Source organism: Oncorhynchus mykiss, chromosome 8, assembly GCF_013265735.2.
Source record: "Oncorhynchus mykiss isolate Arlee chromosome 8, USDA_OmykA_1.1, whole genome shotgun sequence".
NCBI lineage: Eukaryota > Metazoa > Chordata > Actinopteri > Salmoniformes > Salmonidae > Oncorhynchus > Oncorhynchus mykiss.
In genome coordinates this window covers 39,219,830-39,240,290 of record NC_048572.1, presented here as the reverse complement: position 1 = coordinate 39,240,290, position 20,461 = coordinate 39,219,830, and the positions used below count along the sequence as shown (strand labels likewise).

The 20,461-nt window shown below is 44.3% G+C and overlaps 1 protein-coding gene and 1 long non-coding RNA gene across 3 annotated transcripts in view; both read right to left on the bottom strand.

The window, feature by feature from the left end:
- Positions 1-436: 436 nt before the first annotated feature.
- On the bottom strand, positions 437-3,226 carry LOC110529897. The gene is made up of 2 exons (XR_002474450.2): positions 1,520-3,226; positions 437-1,467 (listed from the first exon to the last, which is right to left on the bottom strand). It is a non-coding gene; the product is annotated as an uncharacterized LOC110529897 (long non-coding RNA).
- A 1,586-nt stretch (positions 3,227-4,812) lies between these two features.
- Positions 4,813-20,461, bottom strand: part of stxbp5a (syntaxin binding protein 5a (tomosyn)) — a 165,014-nt gene continuing 149,365 nt past the window's right edge. For both annotated transcript variants that reach the window (XM_036985455.1, XM_036985456.1), the window contains 6 exons: positions 13,972-14,253; positions 6,596-6,968; positions 6,223-6,388; positions 6,000-6,111; positions 5,499-5,719; positions 4,813-5,327 (listed from right to left, as the gene is read on the bottom strand). In XM_036985455.1, the coding sequence (XP_036841350.1) occupies positions 5,286-5,327; positions 5,499-5,719; positions 6,000-6,111; positions 6,223-6,388; positions 6,596-6,968; positions 13,972-14,253 (1,196 nt within the window). In that variant the 3' untranslated portion in view covers positions 4,813-5,285. The remainder of the gene's footprint in view (positions 5,328-5,498; positions 5,720-5,999; positions 6,112-6,222; positions 6,389-6,595; positions 6,969-13,971; positions 14,254-20,461) is intronic.

Genomic DNA, 20,461 nt, shown 5'->3' with positions numbered 1-20,461 from the left:
GAGTAGCAGCCAGTTTACTTTGGGCACACTTTTCATCCGGACGTGAAAATAGCGCCCCCAAGCCATAAGAAGTTTTAACTGTCCTGTTGCTTAGCAATCACATTGGAATAGTGAGAGCATTCTGACATCACATGCATAAAAAAACTCACGTTATAGATATTTGGAAGGTTAATATTTGTTTAGTTATTCAGATTTGTCAGGGGGTGCTGCAGCACCGTCAGCACCCTTGTTCTTTTAGATACCCCAGATGGTGTATCAATGCTGTAAGACAATGGCTTTGGCCTTCTCAAATGAGTACTCTAACAAATTCCTCTGTGTTAATAGACTTATTTGAGCAACAACTGTATGAAAGAAGCAGCACTACCCTGCAAAAGATGGCAGTGCATTTACTTTAGGGTTCATGATGGACATGGAGAATAAACCACCACCAAAGGTATACATTTTTTCCACTTTTATTTTCCGTTGCACAGTAATTTCTATCTACATAATTTCTAAATTGTTTGTGGCAGCAGAGAAAGTCATAAACATCCATGTGAAATTTGCATAAAACTGTACAAGAAAATTGGCTACAATGAGAAAATACTGCAACCCACTGATAACTGTTAAATCCAGGACAGAAATGGCATTATGGCGGACAGACTCCCTCTTGTAAATTAGTATGAATCATACCAGGTAAGAAGAATACTGCATACTGAGTATAGGCAAGAAACAACTCACTCAAAGACAAGAAAAAACACATTAAAAAAAATCGAATAGAAAAATAAAAGAGAGCTAGAAGGGAAGGGAAGGACCTCAATCATAGACTAGTTGTTTTTTTCCTGAAGTATTCTTTCCACCTTGGAAGATTGAAGCAGGGCTACCTACCGACATCCACACAACAATGCATACTAGAACACAGAGAAGGAGACCAAACCTGTTAGTTAGCATCACCAACATGAGCCACTTGGAACTGCTACTGGAGTAGAAGGAGAATGCAATTAGAAGACAAGCGAGGGAGAGTTGAAGCATGATGTGTGCAGACTCGGACACTGAACATGCGAGGCCGGTCTATGATGGAGCCACATTACACAGAGGTTGCATCATCCTGCTGATGTAGACATCCTCTACTTACCGTGGTTACTGACTTTTCTTTTTTTCTTGGCGATTTCCCACAATTGATTGGATACAGAAAGCTTGGTCATGGAAATCAAGTATTTCAGACAAGAAAGACATTGTTGATCATACAACAAACCAAAAAATTTTAAAGAACAATGTACAACTGAAAATAGGAAAGGAAAAGACAGCAAAGTTGAACATTAAAGGTAGACTCAGCAATATGACGTAGTTGCAAAAAGTAAATAGCATGGTGGGTCAATTTCTGCAACAACTAAGAGCGTTGAAGCACGATGCTCAACTTCTTCGCTATTTTGGCACCCTGGCTACCCAACACACATGCACCTATACTGTGTGATTGTGTGAGAGGAAAATCTTGCATCTCGCTCATCTCAATATCTGCGATGCTGCTTGTGGCAACGTCTACCTTGAAAGATACTGTGCTGGTCAAATGTTGTTTAGAAGTTGGTAAAAACTTTTATGAAGGGCACAATATTGTGAATACAATAGTTGTGTTCGATTCTGAAAACCTGCTACCCTCACTAGTGGCCTCACGGTTGAGTTGCTGTAATCTTACTCCAACCTAACCAGCCATCTCCTATCGGGATGAGTCGAAAAGGTCTTCGAGAAGAAAGAACTGGAACCTAACTCAGTGACCGAGTCAGAATGCACAGTTCCCAGAGGCCCTGTATAGACAGACCTAGACCTATTGTATTTCAATTAGTGAAACACTTGGTATGTTGAGTAAGTTGAGTAATTGAGTAATAGAGTTGAGTAATAGAACAATGAAACGAAAGCTAAAATAATTCTTTGGCGTTAGAAAAAATATGGCAGCTGTCCTTGTGTCGCTTGCTTGAGCAATGTCAACCACTTTTCAATTGGTCTTAGATTGTCAAACTATTTACCTATTTACAAAAGAATGGTAGAGAAGCCTGGCAGAACATTAAAGTAGATACATATGAGTGTTTTCACCACTGAAATGGGGACAGAAACAGAGGACAGTTCCGACACACTACACATATAGCAGCGTCTCTTACACTTCAATATATAAAATGTGAATTAATAGACCACTCACACTGACAAAGTTATTTTACGGAAAAAAGAAAAAAAAAAGTTTCTGTCTTTAAAAATGCATGACTTTGCCTGAATGTACATATATATATATTCCTGCATATATCAACACACACAAATAGGTTTTCCCATGTGTATATACTGTAGTAATCTCCAAGTGTATGTGCACTCGAGGAGTTCATGTCCATACAATATTACTCCTGAAAACCAATCCAATAGGTGTGGATACACTAGCAGTGTATAGGCCTACTGTAACACTGACATAATTCACACAGAGTCATTATTAAAGCCAAACTGTAGTAGATGTTAATGGCAGGGGGGGAAGGTAGCATTTACATGTCAAATTAAACACTTCAGGGAGAGGAGACACTGACAGTCTTGCTTCTAGAGTTCTGATCTTGCTTTTAGATTTCTGATGTGTGTGATACCTGGTATGACACATTATTTATGGTGACGTGTACTGATCTGCATGATAGATCTATGTATTTTATATCCATGCCCTCTTTTTGAATCCAGCCCTTTTTATAAGGATCAATTAATGGGAGTTTGACAAAGCTACAAAACATACTGGCAACATTACCAAATCAAAATATATCATAATTCACAACATTCACGACAACTAAGAACAAATAAAAACAGATTTCAAGTAAAACAGACTGAGCTTAAAATTAACGATACACAAGAGGAAGGAAATTAATACATGTATAATACAGTTGGGAACAATATGAAAACAGTGAATCCATATGATGAGGAGAGTCTAGTTGGATCAAGGAGAAAGGATCCAGTGTACATTGGAATGACTTGCTTTTTTAATCCTGCAACTCTCTGCATAGAGCCGGCTGTCACTATGACAACACATCCTGTGACTTTGAGTAGAGCTTCTTATGCCCGCCACCAGTTTCGCTCCATCTGTGAAGTTCTCCTCTTGTTGTTTTGCACTTGACAGTCGGAAGTGAATACAGTGTTGATCATTTATATAGATTTATGTATATATAATTATGTATATATATATATATATACAGTGCCTTGCGAAAGTATTCGGCCCCCTTGAACTTTGCGACCTTTTTGCCACATTTCAGGCTTCAAACGTAAAGATATAAAACTGTATTTTTTTGTGAAGAATCAACAACAAGTGGGACACAATCATGAAGTGGAACAACATTTATTGGATATTTCAAACTTTTTTAACAAATCAAAAACTGAATAATTGGGCGTGCAAAATTATTCAGCCCCCTTAAGTTAATACTTTGTAGCGCCACCTTTTGCTGCGATTACAGCTGTAAGTCGCTTGGGGTATGTCTCTATCAGTTTTGCACATCGAGAGACTGACATTTTTTCCCATTCCTCCTTGCAAAACAGCTCCAGCTCAGTGAGGTTGTATGAAGAGCATTTGTGAACAGCAATTTTAAGTTCTTTCCACAGATTCTCGATTGGATTCAGGTCTGGACTTTGACTTGGCCAGTCTAACACCTGGATATGTTTATTTTTGAACCATTCCATTGTAGATTTTGCTTTATGTTTTGGATCATTGTCTTGTTGGAAGACAAATCTCCGTCCCAGTCTCAGGTCTTTTGCAGACTCCATCAGGTTTTCTTCCAGAATGGTCCTGTATTTGGCTCCATCCATCTTCCCATCAATTTTAACCATCTTCCCTGTCCCTGCTGAAGAAAAGCAGGCCCAAACCATGATGCTGCCACCACCATGTTTGACAGTGGGCATGGTGTGTTCAGGGTGATGAGCTGTGTTGCTTTTACGCCAAACATAACGTTTTGCATTGTTGCCAAAAAGTTCAATTTTGGTTTCATCTGACCAGAGCACCTTCTTCCACATGTTTGGTGTGTCTCCCAGGTGGCTTGTGGCAAACTTTAAACAACACTTTTTATGGATATCTTTAAGAAATGACTTTCTTCTTGCCACTCTTCCATAAAGGCCAGATTTGTGCAATATACGACTGATTGTTGTCCTATGGACAGAGTCTCCCACCTCAGCTGTAGATCTCTGCAGTTCATCCAGAGTGATCATGGGCCTCTTGGCTGCATCTCTGATCAGTCTTCTCCTTGTATGAGCTGAAAGTTTAGTGGGACGGCCAGGTCTTAGTAGATTTGCAGTGGTCTGATACTCCTTCCATTTCAATATTATCGCTTGCACAGTGCTTCTTGGGATGTTTAAAGCTTGGGAAATCGTTTTGTATCCAAATCCGGCTTTAAACTTCTTCACAACAGTATCACGGACCTGCCTGGTGTGTTCCTTGTTCTTCATGATGCTCTCTGCGCTTTTAACGGACCTCTGAGACTATCACAGTGCAGGTGCATTTATACGGAGACTTGATTACACACAGGTGGATTGTATTTATCATCATTAGTCATTTAGGTCAACATTGGATCATTCAGAGATCCTCACTGAACTTCTGGAGAGAGTTTGCTGCACTGAAAGTAAAGGGGCTGAATACTTTTGCACGCCCAATTTTTCAGTTTTTGATTTGTTAAAAAAGTTTGAAATATCCAATAAATGTCGTTCCACTTCATGATTGTGTCCCACTTGTTGTTGATTCTTCACAAAAAAATACAGTTTTATATCTTCATGTTTGAAGCCTGAAATGTGGCAAAAGGTCGCAAAGTTCAAGGGGGCCGAATACTTTCGCAAGGCACTGTATATATATATATATCTTTTTTTTTTTTCATCTTTTTCCTTTTTGAGATTTTTTTTGTAGTTGTTTTTTCTTCGTTGTTAATTTTTTTCTCAGTTGTGTCTGTTTTTGTCTTTAGTATACTGGCCCAGGATTGGTTGGAGCAGAGACGACCGCACAGAACATTTTGGCGAATGAGGATGAGGGAATCCCAGAGCTCCAACCAACTGGCTGGCCACAGAGGGGAAAACAAACAAAATATAACAATAAAAAGGACACCTTTTTTTCCAGTTTGTCCTTCTCTCTAGTCCGTTCCTCATATGAAACCTTATGACTGAGGTAAATACAGTATACAACATTGTGCTAGGGAAGAGTATCCCACGTGTCCAGCGAAGGAAGGAGAGATGGAAGGATGTATGGACGGAGAGATGGAGGAGGGGGGCATGTAGAGTCCGGATGAAGCAGTGTCCCTTTGGCTCTGCTCCCCTCTTTCAGATCAGAACTGGTACCACTTCTTGTCTTTGCACTTCAGCATCATCTGTGGAGAGAGGGGAAAATGAAAAACTAGTGTTACAGAAAACTGCCATTTGTCTTCCTCTAGGGGCTATACGTGACACTGTACATGCAGCATCTTCTAGGAGTATCGGAGGAAGCTGATCTAAGATCAGTTTTATGTTTTGTCTCACAATGTAATGTCTCTCTTTCTTACATCGTGGGCGTGTTTGCCAAAGGAGTCTGCGCTGGCCAGCATGGCGGCCGTCCTCTCATCCAGCTCGCCCAGTTTCTGCCCTCTCTCGTCCAGCGCTATCCGGGCACGTGCCAGGTCCGCCACCACGCCCGAGGCTGCCCCCTTCATGCCTTCCAGGCCCTGAGGACCCGGGATGTGCTGGGCAAGGCCACGGGATGCTTTACCCGCCTGCATCTCACCAACTGGAGGAAAAGGGTAGAAAGAGAGGTGGAGAGGAAAGAGAGAGAGAGGGGAAGGTAGGACGTGTGAGAGGGAGATTCAGAAAGACAAAGAGAGAGGAAGAGGCAGGTGATTGGGAGATACAATAGGCACAGAAAGGGAGAGACTTGTAACAGATATCAAACTTACACTGAGTATGTCATCTTAGTGCCTGCTGTGTTAGGGACTTTGGATGTATTACGATGAAGAATAGAGTTTCTGTGTGTACAGTATGTATGTACATCCTGTGTATGTGTCACTCACATAGCTCCTCTCTGTCCAGGGAAGTTGCTCCTCCCCCAAAAAGCCCCTTGAAGAATCCTCGGTTGGGAGCCTCCGGGGTCTCCACTGGTGTGAATAGTTCTCCTAGCATCTCCTGAAACACGCACATACACACATAAATGCATGTATATTGATTGTGTGTGTGTGTGTGTGTGTTAGCGTGCATGCCTGAGTTCTTGTGTGGGTGTATTTGTGAGGTCCTAACCTGCAGGTTCTCGCAGGTCTCCTGGCTGTATGTGATCCTCTGTATCTCAGTGGGGGAGGTGAGGTACATGGCCTGGCCCAGGTTGGTGAAGCAGAAGGTCCGGGCTATCCGCATGTCTGTCAGCGGCAGGTAGTTTACATCAAGCAACGGTCTCAGCCCCGGCAGACTTCAGACAAAGATGGAGACCACATACAGCACATTTTTACTCAAACACAACATCATTCTACTGGCCGTGTCCAGAAAAATAACTTTTAATCTAGAAACCTTCAGTCTAACCTTAGCATTCAATAAGCTATTGTAAAATAGGTATTATCAATTAGCTTTAATGTATGTATTTCTAACCTGTGTGTGGTTGCATGGCCCACTGACTCACCTGAGGGTCATGATGTGTCCGTTAGCACAGAAACAGGCCACACAGTTCCCTATGTTCATCTGGACCACGTCAGCCCTCAGGACGAACGATGTCTCTGTGATGCTGTGCTTGAATATGCAGTTCTGGGAGGGCAGTGCTATGACCTTAGCCTGTTTCTCAGAGCACACCACCGCATACTGGCTCTCCTGCAGCTCCTGGGAGGTGGAGGGCGAGACAGAGACCGGGCGGCGTTTACGGGCTTTGTCTCGCTCCTCACTGTCGGCGCCCACGGCGTTGGGCTCGTACCACAGTTCGAAGGCAGGGGGAAGGAAGGTGCCCGTGTTGTCCAGGAAGGCCATCCTCAGGATACTGCCCTTCAGACGCCCCAGGGTACCTGGACAGATAGGGGAATGGAGATGTTAGCGTGTTTAAATTATATCTACGTGTTATCGAAAGCTTGGACACACCTACTCATTAAAAGTTTTTTTTCTATATTTTTTACTATTTTCTACATTGTAGAATAATAGTGAAGACATCAAAACTATGAAATAACACATATGGAACCATGTAGGAGAAGTGTTAAACAAATCAAAGTATATTTTTTGCCTTGATGACAGCTTTGCACACTCTTGACATTCTCTCACCGAGCTTCATGAGGTAGTCACCTGGAATGCATTTCAATTAACAGGTGTGCCTTCTTAAAAGTTAATTTGTGGAATTTGTTTCCTACTTAATGCGTTTGAGTCAATCAGTTGTGTTGTGACAAGGTAGCGGTGGTATACAGAAGATAGCTCTATTTGGGTAAAGACCAAGTCCATATCATGGCAAGAACAGCTCAAATAAGCAAAGAGAAATGGCAGTCCATCAATATTTAAGACAAGAAGGTCAGTCAATGCGGAACATTTCAAGAACTTTGAACGTTTCTTAAAGTACAGTCGCAAAAACCATCAAGCGCAATGATGAAACTGGCTCTCATGAGGACCGCCACAGGAAAGAAACCACTACTAATGGACACCAATAAGAAGAATAGACTTTCTTGGACCAAGAAACAGACAGAAAATAGAACAATTACAAATGTACCTTATTTGTTGGTTATTTAAAAATGATTTACTTAACAGTAAGATATTTCTGTCCTGCTAATGCTGTGTTTTATGGTCTCTGCTCTAGCACCCTGCAGCTATTCTGGGCATATGGTTTTACTAGAGATATCTTGAGCTGACAATAGATTAACTTGGTGATAAAACCTACAGCTGGCATTCCAGTGACAGGCTGGTGGATGTAACTGGAATAGAGAGGAGTATAACAAAGACCTCAATGGTTCTTAGACATCCTGGCATCTGGGAAATTAGGCCAGGGTCGGGGATTAAGATAACGCCTGGTGCAGATAATGTTAAGGTGCGTGAATGAGGACCCAAAAGCGAATTAACGTAAACAGAGCTTCTTTAATAACAAAACAAACGTAGGCTCAGATGGACCGGCAGATTCCGACAGGACAGGACAAGGTTGCAGCAAACATGACGATAGTCTGGTTCAGGCATGAATAACACAAACAAGAATCCGACAAAGACAGGAGCAGGAACAGAGAGAGATATAGAGGACTAATCAGAGGGAAAAAGGGAACAGGTGGGAAAAGGGGTGACGAGGTAGTTAGGAGGAGACAAGGAACAGCTGGGGGAAAGAGGGGGAGAAAAGGTAACCTAATAACGACCAGCAGAGGGAGACAGGGTGAAGGGAAAGGACAGAAACAAGACACAACATGACAATACATGACAGTACCCCCCCACTCACCGAGCGCCTCCTGGCGCACTCGAGGAGGAAACCTGGCGGCAACGGAGGAAATCATCGATCAGCGCACGGTCCAGCACGTCCCGAGAGGGAACCCAACTCCTCTCCTCAGGACCGTACCCCTCCCAATCCACTAGGTACTGGTGACCACGGCCCCGAGGACGCATGTCCAAAATCTTACGGACCCTGTAGATAGGTGCGCCCTCGACAAGGATGGGGGGGGGGGGGGGCGGGGGGGGACGAGCGGGGGCGCGAAGAACGGGCTTAACACAGGAGACATGGAAGACCGGGTGGACGCGACGAAGATATCGCGGAAGAAGAAGTCGCACTGCGACAGGATTAATGACCTGAGAAATACGGAACGGACCAATGAACCGCGGGGTCAACTTGCGAGAAGCCGTCTTAAGGGGAAGGTTCTGAGTGGAGAGCCAAACTCTCTGACCGCGACAATATCTAGGACTCTTAGTTCTACGCTTATTAGCAGCTCTTACAGTCTGCGCCCTATAACGGCAAAGTGCAGACCTGACCCTCTTCCAGGTGCGCTCGCAACGTTGGACAAAAGCCTGAGCGGAGGGAACGCTGGACTCGGCGAACTGAGATGAGAACAACGGAGGCTGGTACCCGAGGCTACTCTGAAAAGGAGATAGCCCGGTCGCAGACGAAGGAAGCGAGTTGTGGGCGTATTCTGCCCAGGGGAGCTGTTCTGACCAAGACGCAGGGTTACGAAAAGAAAGACTGCGTAAGATGCGACCAATAGTCTGATTGGCCCGTTCTGCTTGACCGTTAGACTGGGGGTGAAAGCCGGAAGAGAGACTGACGGAAGCCCCAATCAAACGGCAAAACTCCCTCCAAAATTGAGACGTGAATTGCGGACCTCTGTCCGAAACGACGTCTGACGGAAGGCCATGAATTCTGAAAACATTCTCGATGATGATTTGTGCCGTCTCTTTAGCAGAAGGAAGCTTAGCAAGGGGAATGAAATGAGCCGCCTTAGAGAACCTATCGACAACCGTAAGAATAACAGTCTTCCCCGCTGACGAAGGCAGTCCGGTGACAAAATCTAAGGCGATGTGAGACCACGGTCGAGAGGGAATGGGAAGCGGCCTGAGACGGCCGGCAGGAGGGGAGCTACCGGACTTAGTCTGCGCGCAGACCGAACAAGCAGCCACGTAACGACGCGTGTCATGCTCCCGGGTGGGCCACCAAAAACGCTGGCGAATGGAAGCAAGCGTACCCCGAACGCCAGGGTGGCCGGCTAACTTGGCAGAGTGAGCCCACTGAAGAACGGCCAGACGAGTAGGAACGGGAACGAAAAGAAGGTTCCTAGGACAAGCGAGCGGCGACGGAGTGTGAGTGAGTGCTTGCTTTACCTGCCTCTCAATTCCCCAGACAGTCAACCCGACAACACGCCCCTCAGGGAGAATCCCCTCGGGGTCAGTGGAGGCTACTGAAGAACTGAAGAGACGAGATAAAGCATCAGGCTTGGTGTTCTTAGAGCCCGGAAGATAAGAAATCACGAACTCGAAACGAGCGAAAAACAGCGCCCAACGCGCCTGACGCGCATTAAGTCGTTTGGCAGAACGGATGTACTCAAGGTTCCTATGGTCAGTCCAAACGACAAAAGGAACGGTCGCCCCCTCCAACCACTGTCGCCATTCGCCTAGGGCTAAGCGGATGGCGAGCAGTTCGCGGTTTCCCACATCATAGTTACGTTCCGACGGCGACAGGCGATGAGAAAAATACGCGCATGGGTGGACCTTGTCGTCAGAGAGGGAGCGCTGAGAAAGAATGGCTCCCACGCCCACCTCTGACGCGTCAACCTCGACAACGAACTGTCTAGAGACGTCAGGTGTAACAAGGATAGGAGCGGATGTAAAACGATTCTTGAGGGGATCAAAAGCTCCCTGGGCGGAAACGGACCACTTAAAGCACGTCTTGACAGAAGTAAGGGCTGTGAGAGGAGCTGCCACCTGACCGAAATTACGGATGAAACGACGATAGAAGTTCGCGAAGCCGAGAAAGCGCTGCAGCTCGACGCGTGACTTAGGGACGGGCCAATCAATGACAGCTTGGACCTTAGCGGGATCCATCTTAATGCCTTCAGCGGAAATAACAGAACCGAGAAATGTGACGGAGGAGGCATGAAAAGTGCACTTCTCAGCCTTCACAAAAAGACAATTCTCTAAAAGGCGCTGGAGGACACGTCGAACGTGCTGAACATGAATCTGGAGTGACGGTGAAAAAATCAGGATATCGTCAAGGTAAACGAAAACAAAGATGTTCAGCATGTCTCTCAGGACATCATTGACTAATGCCTGAAAGACAGCTGGAGCGTTAGCGAGGCCGAAAGGAAGAACCCGGTATTCAAAGTGCCCTAACGGAGTGTTAAACGCCGTCTTCCACTCGTCCCCCTCCCTGATGCGCACGAGATGGTAAGCGTTACGAAGGTCCAACTTAGTGAAAAACCTGGCTCCCTGCAGGATCTCGAAGGCTGAAGACATAAGAGGAAGCGGATAACGATTCTTCACTGTTATGTCATTCAGCCCTCGATAATCTATGCAGGGGCGCAGGGACCCGTCCTTCTTCTTAACAAAAAAAAACCCCGCTCCGGCGGGAGAGGAGGAGGGGACTATGGTACCGGCGGCAAGAGCTACAGACAAATAATCTTCGAGAGCCTTACGTTCGGGAGCCGACAGAGAGTATAGTCTACCCCGGGGGGGAGTGGTTCCCGGAAGGAGATCAATACTACAATCATACGACCGGTGTGGAGGAAGAGAGGTGGCCCTGGACCGACTGAACACCGTGCGCAGATCGTGATATTCCTCCGGCACCCCTGTCAAATCACCAGGCTCCTCCTGTGAAGAAGAGACAGAGGAAACAGGAGGGATAGCAGACATTAAACATTACACATGACAAGAGACGTTCCAGGAGAGGATAGAATTACTAGACCAATTAATGGAAGGATTATGACAAACTAGCCAGGGATGGCCCAAAACAACAGGTGTAAAAGGTGAACGAAAAATTAAAAAAGAAATGGTTTCGCTATGATTACCAGAAACAGTGAGGGTTAAAGGTAGCGTCTCACGCTGAATCCTGGGGAGAGGACTACCATCCAGGGCGAACAAGGCCGTGGACTCCCTTAACTGTCTGAGAGGAATGTCATGTTCCCGAGCCCAGGTCTCGTCCATAAAACAGCCCTCCGCCCCAGAGTCTATTAAGGCACTGCAGGAAGCTGACGAACCGGTCCAGCGTAGATGGACCGACAAGGTAGTGCAGGATCTTGAAGGAGAGACAGGAGTAGTAGCGCTCACCAGTAGCCCTCCGCTTACTGATGAGCTCTGGCTTTTACTGGACATGAAGTGACAAAATGACCAGCAGAACCGCAATAGAGACAGAGGCGGTTGGTGATTCTCCGTTCCCTCTCCTTAGTCGAGATGCGGATACCTCCCAGCTGCATAGGCTCAGCACCCGAGCCGGCAGAGGAAGATGGTAGTGATGCGGAGAGGGGGGCAACGGAGAACGCGAGCTCCTTTCCACGAGCTCGGTGACGAAGATCAACCCGTCGCTCAATGCGAATAGCGAGTTCAATCAAGGAATCCACGCTGGAAGGAACCTCCCGGGAGAGAATCTCATCCTTTACCTCTGCGCGGAGACCCTCCAGAAAACGAGCGAGCAAAGCTGGCTCGTTCCAGCCACTGGAGGCAGCAAGAGTGCGAAACTCAATAGAGTAGTCTGTTATGGATCGATTACCTTGACATAGGGAAGACAGGACCCTGGAAGCCTCCTCCCCAAAAACAGATCGATCAAAAACCCGTATCATCTCCTCCTTAAAGTCCTGATACTGGTTAGTACACTCAGCCCTTGCCTCCCAGATTGCCGTGCCCCACTCACGAGCCCGTCCAGTAAGGAGAGATATGACGTAGGCGACACGAGCAGTGCTCCTGGAGTAAGTGTTGGGCTGGAGAGAAAACACAATATCACACTGGGTGAGGAACGAGCGGCATTCAGTGGGCTCCCCAGAGTAACACGGCGGGTTATTGATTCTGGGCTCCGGAGATTCGAAAGCCCTGGAAGTGGCCGGTGGATCGAGGCGGAGATGGTGAACCTGTTCTGTGAGGTTGGAGACTTGGGTGGCCAGGGTCTCAACGGCATGTCGAGCAGCAGACAAATCCTGCTCGTGTCTGCCTAGCATCGCTCCCTGGATCTCGACGGCTGAGTGGAGAGGATCCGAAGTCGCTGGGTCCATTCTTGGTCGGATTCTTCTGTTAAGGTGCGTGAATGAGGACCCAAAAGCGAATTAACGTAAACAGAGCTTCTTTAATAACAAAACAAACGTAGGCTCAGATGGACCGGCAGATTCCGACAGGACAGGACAAGGTTGCAGCAAACATGACGATAGTCTGGTTCAGGCATGAATAACACAAACAAGAATCCGACAAAGACAGGAGCAGGAACAGAGAGAGATATAGAGGACTAATCAGAGGGAAAAAGGGAACAGGTGGGAAAAGGGGTGACGAGGTAGTTAGGAGGAGACAAGGAACAGCTGGGGGAAAGAGGGGGAGAAAAGGTAACCTAATAACGACCAGCAGAGGGAGACAGGGTGAAGGGAAAGGACAGAAACAAGACACAACATGACAATACATGACAGATAAAGACAGGATGAGCCCAAAGTGGCTTATGGTGCCCCCAATCTAGATTCTGCATAGGTCCCCAGATCCTCATAAAGTTCTACAGCTGCAACAGAGAGCATCCTGACCGGTTACATCACCGCCTCGTATGGCAACTGCTCGGCATCTGACCGTAAGGCGCTACAGAGGGTAGTTCGTACGGCCCACTACATCACTGGGGCCAAGCTTCCTGCAATCCAAGACCTATATTATAGGTGGTGTCAGAGGAAAGCCCATAAAATTGTCAGAATCCAGTCACCCAAGTCATAGACTGTTTTCTCTGCTACCTCACGGCAAGCGGTACTGGAGCGCCTAGGACAAAAAAGGCTCTTTAACAGCTTCTAACCCCAAGCCATAAGACTGCTGAACAATTAATCAAATGGCCACCCCACCCCCTCCATTTGTACACTGCTGGTACTCGCTGTTTATTGTCTATGCATAGTCACTTCACCCCTACCTACATGTGCAAATTACCTCTAACCTGTACCCCCACACACTGACTCGGTACAGGTATCCGCTGTATATAGCCTCGTTATTGTTATGTTATTGTGTTACTTTTTATTATATTTTACTTTCGTTTTTTTGGTAAATATTTTCTTAACTTTTCTTGAACGGTACTGTTGATTAAAGAGTTGTAAGTAAGCATTTCACGGTAAGGTCTACACTTGTTGTATTCGGCGCGTGTGACAAATAAACTTTGATTTGATATCTTCTATTATTCCACAATGTAAAAAAAATAGTAAAAAATAAAGAAAAACCCTAGAATGAGTAGGTGTGTCCAAACTTTTGACTGGTACTGTAGATTATGTGTAGAGCCAGATGTAATGTGTGTACAGAAATATGATAACATATAGCAAAGAGTTGTTAGCATGCCTTATGTATTCCTTTGCATACTCGCACAATCACACACACACTCATCCATTTACACAAAACCCAGACACCCACCGCTAGGCAAGACAATGACAGGCTGCAGTAGCCTCTGTTCCCCAGCAGGAGGCAGGTTGAGGGCCACAGCCAGGACTGTGCCCAGGGAAGTGCCCACGTACAGGCAGGGTGTGATGGTGCTGTCCCCCTTCCGAGCGAATGTCTCACAGAAGTGGAAGGAGGTGATGGCCTCGCGTGCCTCCTTGTCAATGGAGGTGACGGAGGAGGAGCGTGAACGGCTGAAGGAGTTGTCCCGGTGGTCTAGTGGGTTGGCGCCCCGCGGAGGACATACAGACAGGAGGACAGTAGAGGAGAGCGCACAGAAAGGTAAAGCACCCGCACACACAGAGAGAGAATACACACAACACACAAACATACAGTACCTGAATACTGTAAACAGCTGTACGGTTGTTAGACTGCAGTTGGCATATGACAAACATTGGGGTTAAAACATTATTGTATCACTGAGCTAAAAGAGCATTTAGAGTCGGGAGACGTATTAAACAGGTCTACAACACCTTATGAAATGTAGTAAAATAGCTGTGGATGAGCAGATGTACTGTATATTTTTAAAAGTACACAAAAAAATTGTGGGGAAAACCTTTTTCCTTACGTGGTAAACTAGAAGTTTGAGGTCCAGATGGGTCACAATGAATATAAAACAACTTTTATCTCTGGGGCAGATGGAACTCATGAAATGAAGAGTCAGCACATAAAGAACATGTGGCATGTAGGGGAGAGACCCATGGGGAGATGTCACTAAAACTTTACAGCCTTGTACTTGACTGATTTTATTTATCAATAAAAACAACACACCCATCATCACAACCTTAAACGAGGTTTCAATTTAATACACCAATAGAGTCTTTTTAGTCTTAATAGCAATTTGTGAGTTGATAATGATTAAGTTAATAAGAATTAATGGGATGATGAATTAACTAAACTTCATAAACAATGTATAAACACGTAGTTAGTGTGTTACAGTGGCTTGTGAAAGTATTCACCCCCCTTGGCATTTTTCCTATTTTGTTGCCTTAGAACCTAGAATTAATATAGATTTTGTTTGTTACATTTTATTTACACAACATGCCTACCACTTTGAATATGCAAAACATGTTTTATTGTGAAACAAACAATAAGACAAAAAAAACAGAAAACTTGAGCATGCATAACTATTCACCCCCCCAAAGTCAAAACTTTGTAGAGCCACCTTTTGCGGCAATTATAGCTGCAAGTCTCTTGGGGTATGTCTCTATAAGCTTGGCACATCTATCCGCTGGGATTTTTGCCCATTCTTCAAGTCAAAACTGCTGTAGCTCCTTGAAGTTGGATGGGTTCCACTGGTGAAAAGCAATCTTTAAGTCATACCACAGATTCTCATTTGGATTGAGGTCTGGGCTTTGACTAAGCCATTCCAAGATATTTAAATGTTTCCCCTTAAACCATTCGAGTGTTGCATTAGCAGTATGCTTAGGGTCACTATGCTGCTGGAAGGTGAAGCTCCTTCCCAGTCCCAAATCTCTGGAAGACTGGTTCCCCTGAAGAATTTCTGTTTATTTAGCATCATCATTCCTTCAATTCTGACCAGTTTCCCAGTCGAAACTGAAAAACATCCACACAGCATAATGCTGCCACCACCATGCTTCACTGTGGGGATTGTATTCTCGGGGCGATGAGAGGTGTTGTGTTTGTGCCAGACATAGCGTTGTCCTTGATATCCAAAAAGCTAAATTTTTGTCTCATCTGACCAGCGTATCTTCATCCATATGTTTGGCTAGTCTCCCACATGCCTTTTGGCGAGCACCAAACATGTTTGCTTATTTTTGTCTTTAAGCAAAGGCATTTTTCTGGCCACTCTTCCGTAAAGCCCAGCTCTGTGGAGTGTATGGCTTTTAAAGTGAACCTATGGACTAGAGGTCAACTGAATGATTTTTCAACGGCGATACCGATTATTGGAGGACCAAAAAAAGCAGATACCGATTAAATCGGCCGATCTTTTAAAATGTATTTGTAATAATGACAATTACAACAATACTGAATTAACATGTATTTTAACTTAATATAGTACATCAATAAAATCAATTTAGCCTCAAATAAATAATGAAACATGATCAATTTGGTTTAAATAATGCAAAAACAAAGTGTTGGAGAAGAAAGTAAAAGTGCAATATGTGCCATGTAAAAAACAAACGTTGCATTTCCTTCCTCAGAACAAGAGAACATATGAAAGCTGGTGGTTCTTTTTAAAACCTGTTATGGATGATGCGAATTTTCGCAGCGTTTTGTTAAAAATCGCGCAACATTTCAAAGTCCTGCTACTCATGCCAGGAATATAGTATATGCAAATGATAAGTATGTGTGGATAGAAAACACTCTGAAGTTTCTAAAACTGGTTAAATCGGGTCTGTGGCTATAACAGAACGTGTTTAGGAGTAAAAATCCCTGGTAAAACTGTTTACCAAAAACAAACAAAAAAATATTCGTCCGCCATTCAATGTATTGTTAAAGGCGACCTAAAATAAATGAGGACCCCCTGTAAACGCCTACAGCTTGATGTCGCCACACGATGTCGCCATTGCTGTCATTTTCTGATTTATTTATCCTTGGTTACAACACGAATAAGCCCCTCCTTTCTTGAGGCGCACCACAGTATGTTGTGAAACTGAAAAAATGGACGATGATTTCCAGACTTGCTGCTATCGAATACGTTTATTAATACCTAAAGTTGGTTTAGAAACGTTGTTTGAAGTGATTTGTAAAAGTTTATAGGCGACTTTTGTAATTTTAAAAAGTGACGTTGCGTCTTGTAAATGGGCTTTTTGCAGCATCAGACTGGCCTTCAGCAAATTACATTTTGGGTATACAATGACGGATTTAATCGGGAAAAAGACCCAATTGTGATGTTTATGGGACATATAGGAGTGCCAACAAAGAAGGTCGTCCAATGTAATGAATGTTTTATATTTTATTTCTGCGTTTTGGGTAGCGCCGGCTACCGCAAAATCTGTTGTTTACGTGTCGTGCTGGTATTTTGTGGGGTGCATGCTATCAGATAATAGCTTCTCATGCTTTCGCCGAAAAGCATTTTACAAATCTGACTTGATGGCTAGATTCACAACGAGTGTAGCTTTAATTCAGTACCTTGCATGTGTATTTTTATGAAAGTTTGAGATTTATCGAGTACTATACTCAAGTACTATAGGTGGCGCTCTGAAAATTCCGCTGAGTTGTCCCTGTGCAGGGACCACCTCCATAATTAACACGAGTCTTCAATATTCCCAGGTAAGAATTTTTAGGTTGTAGTTATTATAGGAATTATGGGACTATTTCTCTCTATACCATTTGTATTTCATATACCTTTGACTATTGGATGTTCTTATAGGCACTATAATATTGCCAGTGTAACAGTATAGCTTCCGTCCCTCTCCTCACCCCTACCTGGGCTCGAACCAGGAACACATCGACAACAGCCACCCTCGAAGCATCGTTACCCATCGCTCCACAAAAGCGGCAGCCCTTGCAGAGCAAGGGGAACAACTACTTCAAGATCTCAGAGCAAGTGACATCACCGATTGAAACGCTATTAGCATGCACCCCGCTAACTAGGTAGTCATTTCACATCGGTTACACCAGCCTATCTCGGGAGTTGATAGGCTTGTAGTCATAAACAGCTCAATGCTTGAAGCAGAGCGAAGAGCTGCTGGCAAACGCACGAAAGCGCTGTTTGAATGAATGCTTACGAGCCTGCTGCTGCCTACCATCGCTCAGTCAGACTGCTCTATCAAATATCAAATCATAGACTTAATTATAACATAATAACACACAGAAATACGAGCCTTTGGTCATTAATATGGTCGAATCGGGAAACTATCATTTCGAAAACAAAGCGTTTATTCTGTCTAACGGATGGCATTCCTAAGTCTAAATATTGCTGTTACATTGTACAACCTTCAATGTTATGTCATAATTATGTACAATTCTAGCAAATTAATTACAGTCTTTGTTAGGAATAAATGGACTTCACAACGAGCCAGGTGGCCCAAACTGCTGCATATACCCTGACTGCTGCATATACCCTGACTGCTCCCTAGTTATAACAAATTCATGTTAGCAGGCAATATTAACTAAATATGCAGGTTTAAAAATATATACTTGTATATTGATTTTAAAGAAAGGCATTGATGTTTATGGGTAGGTACACATTGGTGCAACGACAGTGCTTTTTTCACAAATGCGCTTGTTAAATCATCACCCGTTTGGCGAAGTAGGCTTTGATTCGATGAGACATTTACAGGCACCGCATCGATTATATGCAACGCAGGACACGCCACTTAAACAAGTAATATCATCAACCATGTGTAGTTAACTAGTGATTATGTTAAGATTGATTGTTTTTTATGAGTTAATGCTAGCTAGCAACTTACCTTGGCTTCTTGCTGCCCTCGCGTAACAGGTAGTCAGCCTGCCACGCAGGCTCCTCGTGGAGTGCAATGTAAGGCAGGTGGTTAGAGCGTTGGACTAGTTCCGTTCCTAGGCCGTTATAGAAAATAAGAATCTGTTCTTAACTGACTTGTTAAAAACATTTTTTTTTTAATCATCCACAATTGGTGTCCAAAAATACCAATTACCGATTGTTATGAAAACTTGAAATAGGCCCTAATTAAATCAGCCATTCCGATTAATCGGTTGAACTCTAGTATGGACAGATAGTCCAATCTCCGCTGTGGAGCTTTGCAGCTCCTTCAGGGTTATCTTTAGTCTCTTTGTTGCCTCTCTGATTAATGGCCTCCTTGCCTGGTCCATGAGTTTTGGTGGGCGGCCCGCTCTTGGTAGGTTTGTTGTGGTGCCATATTCGTTCCGTTTTTTAATAATGGATTTAACGGTGCTCCTTGGGATGTTCAAATATTTATATATTTTTTTATAACCCAACCCTGATCTGTACTTCTCTACAACTTTGTTTCTGACCTGTTTGGAAAGCTCCTTAGTTTTCATGGTGCCACTTGGATTGTGGTTCCCCTTGCTTAGTGGTGTTACAGACTCTGGGACCTTTCAGAACAGGTGTATATATACTGTATACTGTATACAGTATACTGAATCATGTGACAGATCATGTTACACTTAGATTGCACACAGGTGGGCTTTTCTGGAGGTAATTGGTTGCACCAGAACTATTTTAGGGGCTTCATAGCAAAGGGGGTGAATACATATGCACGCACCACTTTTCCGTTTTACATTTTTTTGAAACAAGTAATTTTTTTCATTTCACTTCACCAATTTGGACTATTTTGTGTATGTCCATTACATGAAATCCAAATAAAAATTAGAGGTTGTAATGCAACAAAATAGGAAAAATGCCAAGGGGAATGGATACTTTTGTAAGGCACTGTATATGTTAACACTTCTCAAAATATTTACCAGACTATATTATCCCTGCATCAGACAGATTTGGCACATTCAAGGTGCTGACCAAATTCCCCTCTCTTTCCCATTCAATGGTTTCTGCCATTTGGGCATCCTAGGAAGGAAATTGTGCTTCTTGTTTTGGGTAAACTGTGCAGATAAAACAAAGTTAAAGGATGTTTTGTTCTGTAGTTGCATCTGTCGGTCACCTATAAGAAAACATTTGAACTTTTTGAAAAGACTAATGACAAAATAAACAAATAGAGAAACAGAAAATAGGAAGAGAAAGCTTCTGAACACACACACACACATACACAGAAAGCTCTATTGTGCAACAGTGTGCTGGTTAGTTTACCGTAGCAGTTGGTAAAATATCCAACCAAAATGTGTTGTAGTAGAACTTTTGTTAAGTTCTCTACAATTTCTTTTGCTGGGCTTCCCAAGTAGCCCAGCGGTCTAAGACACTGCATCGCAGCGCCACTACAGACCCAGGTTTGATCCCGGGGTGGTATCACACCCGGCCGTGATCGGGTGTCCCATAGGGCGGCGTACAATTGGCCTAGCTACGTCCGGGTTAGGGGAGGGTTCGGCCGGGGGGACGCTCTAGCAACTCCTTGTGGTGGGCCGGGCGCCTGCACGCTGAACTCTGTCGTCAGGTGAACGGTGTTTCCTCCGACACAGTGGTGCGGCTGGTTTCTGGCGAGCGGGTGTTAAGAAGCTCGGTTTGACAGGTCATGTTTCGGAGGACGCACGACTCGACCTTCGCCTCCCGAGCCAGTTGGGGAGTTGCAGCAATGAAACAAGATTTAAATTGGGGAGAAAAAGGGGGTAAAAAAAAGATAGAAAAATAATGATTTGCTTTCTGTCCTCTCCACCTCTTATCTCCAGGTTTATCTCAAGAAGTAGCAGAGAGACTGCCAAATGATGATCGTTAGTTAGTCTGACTGTATTTCTGAGGAAATCCATAGGATGCTATCAATTTAGTAGTCGACGGGGCTCTTTGCCAACCCTAGTGCAATATATGTACAATAACATCTTATAGAAAACTACATAAGGTTCTATTCATGGATAGTAGCCTAACTATGGAACTCATATTATTCCTTTGAGATGC